Source organism: Berghia stephanieae, chromosome 2, assembly GCF_034508935.2.
Source record: "Berghia stephanieae isolate SIO BIC M18660-M18661 chromosome 2, UCSD_Bste_1.3, whole genome shotgun sequence".
Lineage (NCBI taxonomy): Eukaryota > Metazoa > Mollusca > Gastropoda > Nudibranchia > Aeolidiidae > Berghia > Berghia stephanieae.
Window position 1 is genome coordinate 27367717 of NC_088361.1, and position 13321 is coordinate 27381037.

The 13321-nt window shown below is 33.5% G+C and overlaps 1 protein-coding gene across 2 annotated transcripts in view; it reads right to left on the reverse strand.

The window, feature by feature from the left end:
- Positions 1-3862: 3862 nt before the first annotated feature.
- LOC144964608 (chondroitin sulfate synthase 2-like) overlaps positions 3863-13321 on the reverse strand; it is a 31505-nt gene continuing 22046 nt past the window's right edge. Inside the window, exons 4-9 of one of the 2 annotated variants that reach the window (XM_078899078.1) lie at positions 12684-12823; positions 11706-11824; positions 10773-10886; positions 9565-9818; positions 7962-8285; positions 3863-7622 (exon numbers count right to left, since the gene is read on the reverse strand). In XM_078899078.1, coding sequence (XP_078755204.1) covers positions 7077-7622; positions 7962-8285; positions 9565-9818; positions 10773-10886; positions 11706-11824; positions 12684-12823 — 1497 coding nt within the window. In that variant the 3' untranslated portion in view covers positions 3863-7076. The remainder of the gene's footprint in view (positions 7623-7961; positions 8286-9564; positions 9819-10772; positions 10887-11705; positions 11825-12683; positions 12824-13321) is intronic. The other variant, XM_078899079.1, reaches the window with a different exon arrangement.

Sequence of the window (13321 nt, forward strand, 5' to 3'; positions counted from 1 at the left end):
AGACAAATCTCATCCAGGAAAATCCCTTGTCAGACTCGTCTTATTTCATATCAATGAAACAATATCCCGACCTAAAGGAGGGTGGACTAACGATACCATCACCTACTCTGCAACATTGCCTCCAAATCGCCGAAGTCGTATTTCGCGATGGAATCAACTCCTTGCGTGTTGCTACTGGTGTAAGGTTCAGGCTGGTCAAAAAAATGGTCGAGGCCACAATGGACATTCCACTTGACTGCAGGAGTGAGAAGAACTGCTCAACGAAATTCCTTTCATTGAACCTCTACACTACTATTAGACTACATCATTTCCTGAGATGTCACAACCGTGAGATGGACATTGGTGGCTGCAATAGGGGTAGGAAAAGAAAAGCTCTAACGTTTGCACATATGTAGATACTAAGGTAAGACCAAGTAATTCTATTCTTTGCTATTATGCTATGTAAATAACTTATGTCATTTTAAAATCTCATTTTCAGGTCCCCTGTTTTCACAATAATTTCCTCTATTTCACTTTTTTTTCTTTCTCAATCTATGAAATCTTAACGAGCGCTTCATCACATTTTCCTTCTTACTCTCAACAAATTTAAAATGAATTTGATAACGGGAATAATTGTTTGGCAATTTTGCCAGGTGCTAACACTTTCGTGAGAATAATATGACTTATATAGGGAAAAAACCGCTTCACAAGAAACAGACTATAATTTATACGGCGTGACATACTTTTGAGACACGGCGAAGTCGATTTCACGAATTTAACATTGAGCGAAGGGGGATTGAGCGAGGAGTGCAGTCTCTGTGGTAACCTACCTACTCTGTGATGAGGAATAAAGAAAAAAAATATTTTAAAAAACTGAATTCCCTTTATTCATCCCCAGGTGGAACTGTCTTCTACAAGGCCTATCTATTCCAAAGGAAAACTGAAATAACAAATGCGCCAGCCGCAATGCAGCACTACAAAGTGAGCTTAGCAAGGTGACTTGCTAAAAGTCGCACAGTGCAATATGGATTCACATTCAATATCTTTTGGGTTTGATGCAAAGACCATACTTCAGTGTCACACGCCCCTCACCCCCCCCCCCCCCCCCAACTCCCCAAAATGAAGTAAAGATAAGGTAAGAATAGACAACAAGAATATAATAAATGAATGATAGGTCATAATAATCATGTTGAGATTCTCATTAAGTCAATAAAAATCATTTGTTTGTAAGTTTTAAACAATATAGTTTTAGTGCTTCATAATCAAAGCCACCTCAATATTACTATTCTGTCAAACAATTGGTCCAGACAAGTTTTACTTCATATGTCCATCAATTAAAATTGCCCACAACTTATTATTCTATTTTGTTCTCTGATATTAAATTTCATAAGCACTCGGCTTCGGGGATAAATTGGCATCAATTTGAAAAATCTACTTTCCATAAAAAAGGCAGACCAGTAACAATATTACGCATATTGTAAAGATAAATGAACGAACCTTAAAATGTCATGTCTATTACAACATCAAAGTCTCGTGGGTTAACGGTAAAAAATATAATGTGATTTCTTCAATATCAAAAGACATAAGGTATGAAAGTAGCAAAAATCATATAAATTAAATTATAAAGAATAGAGTAATATCAAAATACTTTTTTTGAGAGACAAGAAGATAAATAAAACTCCATATTTTTAAAAATTGTAAGGAAAAGGCACAATGGTGTTTCAACATTTTAAGGTCATTTCAACACCAGTAAAACGGAAGAAGTGGAATTGATAAAAAAAAAAAAAATATATATATATATATATATATATATATATATATATATATATATATATATATATATATATATATATATATATATATATGGATTTACAATTCAAAGACTCGAGAAAAAGTAAGACAAAGGGTCTTGATCAAAAAGGGAACAGAGGAAGATTGTTTGTTTTGTTTTGTTTTTAAGGGTTTTACGGCGCTTGCAACACATTCAGGTTATATCAGCGCCAGTAAAAAGGAAGAAAATGGGATAGTAAAAAGTTCTAGAATTACAATTAAAGCACCCAAGAAAAAGTAAGACAAAGGGGAACTGAGAACAAATAGGGATCAGATGTAGATTCCAAGAGCATACCACCAATGTACTTAGTTTGAAATCACCTACAAGTCTCATCCAGGCACAAGCACAAAATCCAACAAAGAGGAATACACTCAAATGCTTACATTATACATTCAAAATAAAAATAATAATACATAACAGAGAGATGATTTACAAGGAAAAAAATATCATCTCCCAAAACAATAACTATGCATTTGACTGTTTCCCTCCCAGCTAGGACTCCGGCCAGAGCCAGGACAAAACCAAGTAATCCCATTCCAAGACAAAGACAGAAAGCATGTTGGAAAACAGATATAAGGGGATAGAAGACGCAGTATGTACCTCCCTGCCCGCTATGAGAGGTCAGGATCCCCACCCAGACAGAGGAAGATTCAAAGAGCAAACTATGAATGTGCTTTGTATAGATCACCTATAAGTCCCATCCAGGCACAAGTACAGGATTCCACTAAGAGAAATACACTCAAATGCTTACAAAACCTGATATTCAAAACACTGAGATGATTTACAAGGGAAAAAAAATATCATCTCCCAAAACTAATACCATACATTTGACTGTTGCCCTTTCAGTCAAGGACTCCGGCATGAGTTAGGACAAAACCGAGTAATATCCTTCCAAAACAAAGACAGAAAGCTACCAAAAGTGACCGTTTGCCCACTATGGGAGTTAAAAGGACTTATGACACCCTTTGGTCATCAAAAATATCGCCAGAATTATTGTAACAATAAAGATAAAAATAAAACAACTTATGTGTACTAATTGAAACAACATGAGTATTCCACCATAGTTTTGATTTAAAATTAGAATGACACTTGCCAAATATAAAGCTTTTCATAACTAAGAAAAGGAAGATGGAACACAGCACACCGGACAGGTGATTAGATTTGGAGTTAAGAGCTAGACTGTAACACTCCGGGGTCACAAGTTCCTGATAAAATGCAGAGATTTGAATACAATGGTCTACATGCCTGCATGCATGCAAAGCTGAGAACACCAAAAGCCTTATATTACAGCCAGCATCTGAACATTATCCAGAAAATCTGATTCACAAATCCCGAGCTATAGGGGGTAGAAGATGCAGTAAGTACCTCCCCTATGATAGGTCAGGAACCCCACCCAGGGCAGAGAATGAGGCAATACATGTAGGTGGAAGAGGACTTACCAATGCACCAACCAACCTCCCACTTATAATATCAGAATTATACATGTATATATTCTTGACAAAATCTGCTGTCAAAAGGATAAGATTACATGTGAACTAGTAATGTGAAGAAGTTCTTTATCCTTAAGATATCAGAGATTATGATCCCATTTTAAACAACAATGTGATAATTAAACAATAATCAACATTTGCGAGTAAGGTTTGGAGATTCATTCATAATTTACACCAAAGGAGTTATTTGATTAGTCTAAAAGCATAGAAGTATAACTCATGATATAATTACTTTACTTTCTTATGAATATTTGGCAGCAGACAGCATCTAATTCATATAGATGACTTATGTTTTATTATTTGAAAGTAGCAGCAATGAAAATAAAGGATAATAATAGTTTCTTTTGAAAGACAAATTCACTCAAATATCTAGAACACCAAAGAAGATTCAAACTAATTCAAATTCAAGTTCAAGTCCATAAGATGCAAAAGGCACAAGTTATTTAAAATAGAATACCAAATAAACGTACAATGTCTGGCTGGTTTGCAAAAATATATAAATGTATATGTATATTATTTGTCTAGATGTATAATATTTAAATTATTATAGTCAAGAGAATTCTTTTTTTTTCAAAGACATTCATATACATACAGGTATATAAATCATATATAGGTGTTATGTACAACAATCACTTTTAACATTGGATGGTTGGTCATTGTACACCAGGTTTATCTTGATTAGCATATGTAACTAGTCCATTCAATTAGAATCAGCTTAATCCTCCTTTCCACCATAGGATCACGTCCATAATACAGGGGAATTCTGATACAGCCAACACTTCCGGACCAGACAGATTGATTGACTTTATCCATTATCGATGGAACACAGATAGAGGCCGAAAATTTGGGATCAACAAGGGGTGCAGAAGTTGACTTTATGCAGATTCTACTGTATATTGGACATCCAAAATATAAATTTTTCAAATAGTGAAGGCCATTTCATCCATCAACAGCAGTTTTTTCAATGAACGTAACTTTATATATATAACTGTGATAGATTGCTATCATTCATTCCAGATTCAACAAAAATGAACAAAAAATAATCAGAAACTAGTTAATTTAAAGTGAATATTAAATCAACATGCCATGAGATCAATGTCAAAGGCCCACCATCTAGGCATACACATTCTTAAGTAAATTTGTTAGAGTGTTACACTTTCTGGCGTTCAGATACATCTGGTACACATTGCAGTAACAGAGGCAATATTTTTATCCATGGATCAAGACCCCCAACATGTCAAAAAGTCCATTTGGACATTCCACTTCCTAAACGCCTGTTTGGAAAGTACATCTGGCCTATTATATTGACCAATAGGAATATGATTGAGAGAAAAGGGAGAGAACAAGAAAATTGAATATACTAGAAAAGGAAAGGGAACAAGAGCAAGAGAGAGAAAGAGAGAGAGAGAGAGAGAGAGAGAGAGAGAGAGAGAGAGAGAGAGAGACAGAATGAGAGATGGGAAGAGAAAGACGGGACTAGAGAGGTAATTTTTTTTGTTTGTTTGTTGCTTTAGGTCTCTTCCAACACAATTGAGGTTATATGAGAGACCGCTGAAACAAAAAAAACAAGCAATCTAACAAAAATAGTACAAATGTAAATCAAAATCATAACCTAAAGATATCATAAGCTAAATTATAAATAACCAAGAACAAACAGGCAGAAGATTTACAGAAAAAAAAATATCCCCTGTCAAAAATACAATCACAAACCAAACAAGCAGGTTAGGCTAGTAAAGAGAAGAAGAAACGACATCACTATCGGATCGTACACCCATGCGAACATCATAGGTATATGATTCAAGGGTGATGCTCCCATCCAACCACCCGCCTAGAGAGGTAAAAAAGTAAATGTAAAAAGGTAAACAAAAGGAAGTTTATAAAAATGACAAATATGAAAGAAAAGACAGTGAACAGTACTAAATCCTCACAAGCCTGAGAGATCAATCAATCAACTATAATAGAGGCATACCGGCACACTTGGGCCTAAATCTCTCTTATCCAACTACTTATATTCATGAAAATTGTTCGATAGCAATTCACTTTGCACACTGAAAATTTGATCTCTCACAATCCTGACTGATACATACATTCTTATATAAATAATGAGTGTTGTCATGTGGGACTGGTTTATAGAATACAACAAAATTGCATAGATAAAAAAAATCCCAACAAACCCCCCCCCCCCCCCCCGAAAAAAAAAAAAAAAAAAACATATCCTTTATGCAAGTCATGTATCGAGGCTTCTCTATACTTTGAGAAAATAAAATATTTTTGCATCTCTGTGGTCACAATATGAGCTATGCATTTTAGTTTGAACATAACCAAAATGTCCATCTACATTGACAAATATTAACAAAATATAAAACAAAGATCTCAGAATTTTCAGACAATGTGCAAATTTAACCCAAAAAAAATAAAACAGGCAAGAACAAAATACATTTGATTCACGACAATGAAATAACAAGCCATTCAATAACCATGTTAAAAATAAATAATAAATTGGCTTAAACCTTTTTTTTCAAAATGAGACGAACACAATGGTAACTTCGAGTGAATACTGTTTTTCTTTGTACAAAAATATAATGAAAATGGTAATATTTTTTAAATATATGAAACTATAATGTATTTTTAGATCATTACAACATTATACAGAGACTTTATAATAACATTCCAATACTCAGATCTTTAACACTCTAAATTAACACAAAATTTGAATCAAGCAAGATTTGAACTGTGCTAACTCCATCTTACATTGAACAGTGCTGGTGGTGACAAAAAATGAAAAAGGAGGACAGTTTTGAACGACTGCCTTTAAGCCCCATTTTTACTGCACTAACCCCGACTTTTAGAGCAATTGAGATGGTAAGCTATCATTGATACTCCAGCTAACATCTGGAGAGTGGTAAACTGCACTAATTTGTTCCATCACACATCAAGTCTCTCACGGCTAGTACTTCTGATTGGGGGAAATGTAAGTTTTTAAAAGGAGGAAATTCCATCTCTGATTCCAAAGTCACGGATATCAGTAGATCTAAGGAAAATCAACAGCATTGATTTAATGAAACATATCAGTAAGAGGGTCGTTTCTAAGTTGAGAGGCAAATACTAACAGCCAGTGAAGGTGCGTTTGTAAATTATCAAACAGTGTGTGTGTGTGTGTGTGTGTGTGTGTGAGTGTGTGTGTGTGTGTGTGTGTGTGTGTGTGTGTGTGTGTGTGTGTGTGAGCTTTTGTTCGTATGTCCGAATCTGCAGTATGTGATGTTTTTTACTGATGGTCAATGTGAAGTGCTTCGAAGCTTTGGCATAAGTGCTATATAAATGTACCTTTATTATTATTATTAAACAAAATCATAATAAAGAGTATCATTACTTCAACAAGAGAATCCTAATGGTTTTGTAATATCGCAAGGGAAAAAATTAGATTTTCTTCATCCTTAAGTCATTCAATGAATTTCATTAGGGTTCAATTATTTTTTCACCCCTCCCCCTTTCAACAACCGAATGGAATAAAGAAATTTTATGACATAACATAAGATTAAACCACCATCAAATGGGGAGAGATTTTTCGAGAGATATGTTTACATTCTAACATCAACTTTATGAAACACTCCAGTAACCAACAAACAAACATTCTCAATTAACAATAATGTCAAATTGCACCCTGAAGACCTTTGACTACATGCCAAAAGAATTGCAAAATACTCAAACTCAAAACACATGTATAAGTATGCAATTACATTCATAATTTTAAAACAAAATATTTTTTTGCACATTTCTTAAGACTTGCTATTTAAAGGTGGATTTTCCAATGCAATCTTTTTGCCTCTATAATCAAAAATTCGATTTGCAAGTTGAGCCCTTGAGCCTAATCCCTGAGCTCGTCTTTCCCGACACCTCTCCTGCAATTTTCCAGGTCTTGAATCCTCACAATGCAACTGGCGGTAATGGTGTCTGAATTCAGGCTCCACTGCCCTAAAGACATGAAGCTTACCGTACCTGACAAACATCTCATAAACATCCACATCCAAAGGATAACTTTCCATAAGACTCCTTCTAGCCTCGGCATAATCTGAATTATAAAAGCTGCCATGTTCATACGACAAGACATCATAATGACCGGTCCTACTGTTAAAATCAATCTCGGTTGGGTATGGCTTCTTGTCATAGATGATGTTGGGTTTAAACTGCCAGAAGCCAATGGGAAAGAACACCTGCCAGCCACGAATGGCATTGATACGGGCTCTGTTCAAAAAGTCAACACGCAGTTCCATTCCCACAGAACACATAAACAGCAGACTGTCCAATGGCATCCGACTGCTCACCTAGTAGAAAAAGTACACAAATATTGAATAAATAAACATGAACTATTAATAAATTCCATGTTAAAATTCAAATCCTGATTTAAAACCATTATAAATTAAATTAAAAGCAGAATATTTTATACGAGACAATGTTTTAAACACAGCCTTACTGATAGGGCTACCCTCAATATTATATCAGAAATGGGAATTACTTTATTTTTATTTTTTCTATCCTTCCTTCTTTTTCTTCTTTTCTTTTGTCATTTAATGAAAATATCTCTGTAACACAATCATTAGTAATGGTTATTAGTAATGTATGATATGCCTATAAATTACTCTCCAAAATCAAAGACAACTCACCAAATCCATGATTTGGAGCTCAGATACATAAGTCCCATTACTGAAAAAGTCGTAGGAAACAGCACCAATACCATCGTTTGTCTTCTCATTGTAGTAAGCAATCATTGACTTTTGTACAGAGAAAACATCCTGCTGGCCATTTGCTTTGGCCTGTTGGGGGTAGATAAAAACGATAATGAGTCCTAGGCTTTCCTTTCCACTGCCATAAAGTTTGGTATACCCCTCTAAGAAGTGACCCCAGCTATCCAAGTCACTGACCATTACGGGTAGAACAAGGTATAGTTTGGTAGTGTCCATCACATACGGCATGGGAACAACTTCAACCTGTTGAAAACACAAAACAGTAAAAGGTAAAGGAGGACAAATGCTCTACTGTCTAAAACATGTGCAAAAAATCAATATATTGGAAGAGTACAGTAATGGCAACGTTATAAAAGATTAAGTGAGCAGCTTTGTTTTGTTTTCATTTTTTGTTTTCAAGGTTTTGACAGTGCTTGCAACAATTTTAGGTCATTTAAACACCTGTAAACAGGAAGAAGAATGGTCAAGGCCAACAATCACCTGACTAGTTAGACTAACAAGATGAGTTCAATAGAGATTGGAAGTAGTTTCAAGAACAATCTATTCTTGCTTCTAATGTTAAAGGGATAGAGATACACTCAGATAGTTATAGAACAAACATTACATTAAAACCATTAAAATGACATAGAAAGATAATCTACAAGGAAAATATTTTCTCATTTGATACCTTTCAAGAGCAGATGTAACTTGGAACTAAATAGTAACTAAAAATGATTCTGCACACTTACAGAGAGCATTTATCTGGTTTCACCAAGCTCAATATGTTTCTAAACATTTCATTTGTTTATTCTGTAGGGCATGTTGAATCAATTTTCCATTTCATGCAGTCTTCAACCAGATTTACAACTACGTCAAATTAGGTCTGTTAGATCTGGTTGAAAACACTTTATAATAAACTAATATCACAGGTAGCAAATCCTATGTTACTGTTTGTTTAACAACAAAAACTTGGGTAAACTCGTGCTTCATGGGGATTCTGCACCCAGTTGAATTGCAGTAGAATCAGAATGTCAAAAATAGGAATTTGATACAAGAAATGGGAATTTGTTATTTTATTTACCACTTACTCGCCAAAATCTACACTATTAACCACTAAATTTTACCAATAGGCAATTTCTCTCAAAATTACCACCAACTTTGCCTTCAAACATATAAAGAGAGAAAATCTGGAAAAACTAGCAACACAATCAGGTGTGTCAGGGAATGGAATGGGGAAGGGAAGAGGAGAGCAATTCATTTTCCTACTTAACTCCTTTTGTCAATGGTCAAACATAATTTTTTTTTCTCCACCTTCTTCTTTTTCCCCATCCCCTTTCTTATCACTATCTTTGACATCTATTTTTGAAAATCGAAATTTAAGAGACAATGGTGGAATGGCAGAAATGAGAGAAAATCGGAATGGTCCCACCAAAAATAGAAGGGTTGGCAGGTATGAATACTGTTAACTTGGTGAAAATTGTATAATACGATGTCAGTTAGGGTAAATTCCAAACCTGACTGATAAACATGTTATCAATCTCACCTCGCCAAGAGGTCTAACAAGGAAGACCCTTTTGTGTACTATCCTAGATGCTTTGGAAGCAGTGAGATCGTCAACAGACAGATCCATGGAAGTGTCCTCTAGTGCCAGGTCCATGATGTATTCCATGCCACGCTGGGGATCAAATCTTCGGTAGCCATTGACCAGATAAGAGTACAGGTACTTGTTGTTGTGCTTGTCATTCAGTTTTTCTATGGACACTCGGATGATGTCTTGAATATCCAACTTATCTACTCCTATAAGAATAAATTTGAAACAACAATATAAGTATAACAGTGGGTTTTTGGAGAAACCTAGGAGGCATTCTTTTGATGTGCAACAACAAAATTAAAGAATTTTGATGTCAGTGGTTTTATATGTAACAGAAGGAGGAAAAGAAAAGAAAGTCCAATCACCAAGAAATGACAGATGATAAAAAAACAAATATGAAAAAAATTCTGAAAGAAAGTATTCTGATGCAATACATTTATTTCGCAAAGAATAGTTATGTTGGTATAATTTTCCAATTTTGATGGAACAAAAAAGATTCAGCCTACAAAGTCATATGCCTATAAAATGCCTTATTTCTATTTTGATCAGAAATATTTTACTTCAATGTCAATGAATTACGATATTGTTCAACTTATCAACACTTCTAAAAACATGAGACATTTTAGAAGTTTATGGCCACATTTCAAAAGGGTCATTTTAAAGCAGTTCATATATCCAAACAAGTGATAATAATACATACCACAATATAAAATTTATAGTTGTGGGGGAGGGGAAGTAAATAATAAATACTTTTAGCGTTTTATTTTTTAAAAACTTGATTACCTCCCCCAACTTACATAAATCTATTCTATCTTTTTCACCAAGAGAGCAGTTCCAGCTAGGTATTGCTCTCTTATAAAAAAAAACAGGATTGCGGGTAAATTGGAATTATAAAGGGAGATATAATTTTGAAAGAAATTCAAGAGAAAAAAAAGGCTTGCTGGTATATTGGAAAAATAAAGGGAGATACAATTTTGAAAGAAATTCAATCTTGCAAAAAAGGAGTTAACATCAACAATGATAGAAATATCCTTTTTAGATTAATTATTCTATTTGGAATCAAGTAAGGAATTGAAAAATCATATAATTTTAAAAGCATCTCCATATCTACCTTCAAGAGAGACTAGGAAAAATAATCTGCCAAACCGCAAATAACTCACCAATCAATTCCTTGACATTGGTAAAATCATCCTGGAAAAATATGTGGGTCTCTGTGAAATAGTCCCATCGAATGACATCAAACCTGTTCTTGGGTTTGTAAGGCTCTGGGACACCTGACAGAAAACAATATCAGAAACAAATTATACATAAATTGCAAATTTTACAGCCTTCACATCTTCTTGACAACAACGATAACATTATATAATCCAGTGCACTTATTTATTTTATTTTGTTTCAAACGTAATCCATTAGTTCTTGCATATTTTTAATACATAATAAATTGCTTCCACTAAGCCATTAAAAGTAATAAAATGTCAGAAAACCTTTATTATGGACACTTAAAACCGTTATTTAATAATGTGTTGCATGCACTTTATCAATATATAGATTTAGCTTTAGGGACTCCTCATTTCTTTCTCTTAGATTTTTAAAAAATTCAAGTAGGTCTGGTTGAATGATTTGCCATCTCTGCCCCCCCCCCCCCCCCCCCCCGAAATAAGTCTCCATTGCAAATGGCGACTATCTTTTCTATTTTTTTTTCTTTTTTAAATTAATATTTTTTTCATCATGCATTTTGTAACATTAACATAACTTATCCCGAATCTGCTCCATTTCTTTATTACTTCCTGGTAAAATTTCTTCAGAATATTGATTTAGAAACACTTTAATAATCATCAAAGTCGTCGTACATGCTTCCTTGTCTATTTATAGTCCCCTTGGGTTGATAAAAGCAAACCTTTATCTATTTCTTTGACCCTCATATAGCCACTCAATGCTTTTTAAAATGTCATAAACTAAATAAAAATATAAACAAGATTTTTTTTAAAGCAACCAAACAGACAAGAAAAAACCAAACTATTCATTTTCAAATAATTTTAAAAAATTAAAAACAAAATATTTAGCAAAGCAAATAAACAAGACTCTCTCCTTACCCACAGGCCAGCTGACACTTTCCCTACCCCCGGGGGCAAACTGGGCCATGTATAAAATATTCTCTTTCATCTTCTGAATTTCATGTCGGGTTACATTTAGCTCCACTTCACAAAAGTATCTGTAATGGAGATACATATATATATATATATATATATATATATATATATATATATATATATATATAATATATACATATATATAGGTGAATACAGCCTCAGGTTACTAGTTATCTTTGGATAGCATTACATTTACTTTAAGAGATTATGAATGGTCTTGATAGTTGGCAAAAACTAGCATGCATAACACAAATATTGATAAATGAGGTCAATAGGTTTTTTTCATTTCATTACTCATATGACAGCAAAATTTTCTGAATTGATTCAGTGTCAATTAATGGATTTTTAAAAATTATATTATAACTGATCATATTGCTTAATTTCAAGAGAATTTCACGCACAAACGACTGATTCAATTCAAATGCTGATTTTTTTTATTTTTTTTTTTAAGTTTTCTTGAATATGTAAGGTCAATTTTCTATAATTCTCAATCAATATTTTTCTTGAAGACAAACCTGCTCAAAATTATTCTTGCTCGATCAAATAATGACACATCATGATATATTTGGTGTCAAAATGAAAATATTGAATTGTACTAAAATATGACATGGCAGTAAAAAAACACTCAATGGAAGTGTTGTATATTTCAACCTTCTGTCATCAAAACTGAAATACTTTTTATCACAATGCAGATATTGGATCTTTCTTTTTAGCTGCAAATTCACTGCTATTTCTTAGAAAATTATAAACAAACACACAGGTTCCAAATGATCAAAAATATTGAACAAATTTTACATAGATCATTTTTAACATATATTGCAATGTGATCAAAGCTTTGAACCAAATATTTATTTTTAAATAATGACGAAAATCGTCTCATTTTGATGGAAATACACCTTTGGTATCCAGCAAATTAATTACCTGTGAAGTTTGAAATGTGTGAGATCACTCATGACGGGATAGACTGAAAGAGATTCGTTGAAATCCACTTGTTCTTTCAAAGCTACAATATGATTATTAAAATCAAAATTGTTCACTTGGTAGGTCTTGTAAAATTTGTTCTGTAATGTAAATGGTTAAATATAGATATTGATGTAAAGATAAAAGACGCAAGGGATATAACTCAGCCGGTTCCTTGGTTGGATGAGAAGTAATGCAGAGATTAAAAAGAAGTCCTTATCAACATAGAGTGAAAAACAAACAAAAAAATATATTACCTAAGAATATTGAATCCTAAAACAAAAGCTTACATTTATATATGATTATTAGACCAATCTCCAGATATACCCCACCACCATCCCAACCCCAATGCCTATACTTTCTTTGCTAAATATAAAAATCGGATTTATTTGCAACTGAGAAAAACATAAGGGGGGAAAATCTGAATTGACATGTAAGATTGCCAACAAGTCTGGCATAAAAAATAACTTCCAAATGCTTTAGAATTAGAATGAATGCAATGTGGCTTAGTCCCATCTTGAAAGCAGATCCAGTGATGAGTTTAAAACAAACATGTTTTCGTCCATTTTCGTTTAAAATTCTGAATAAGTAACAAACCC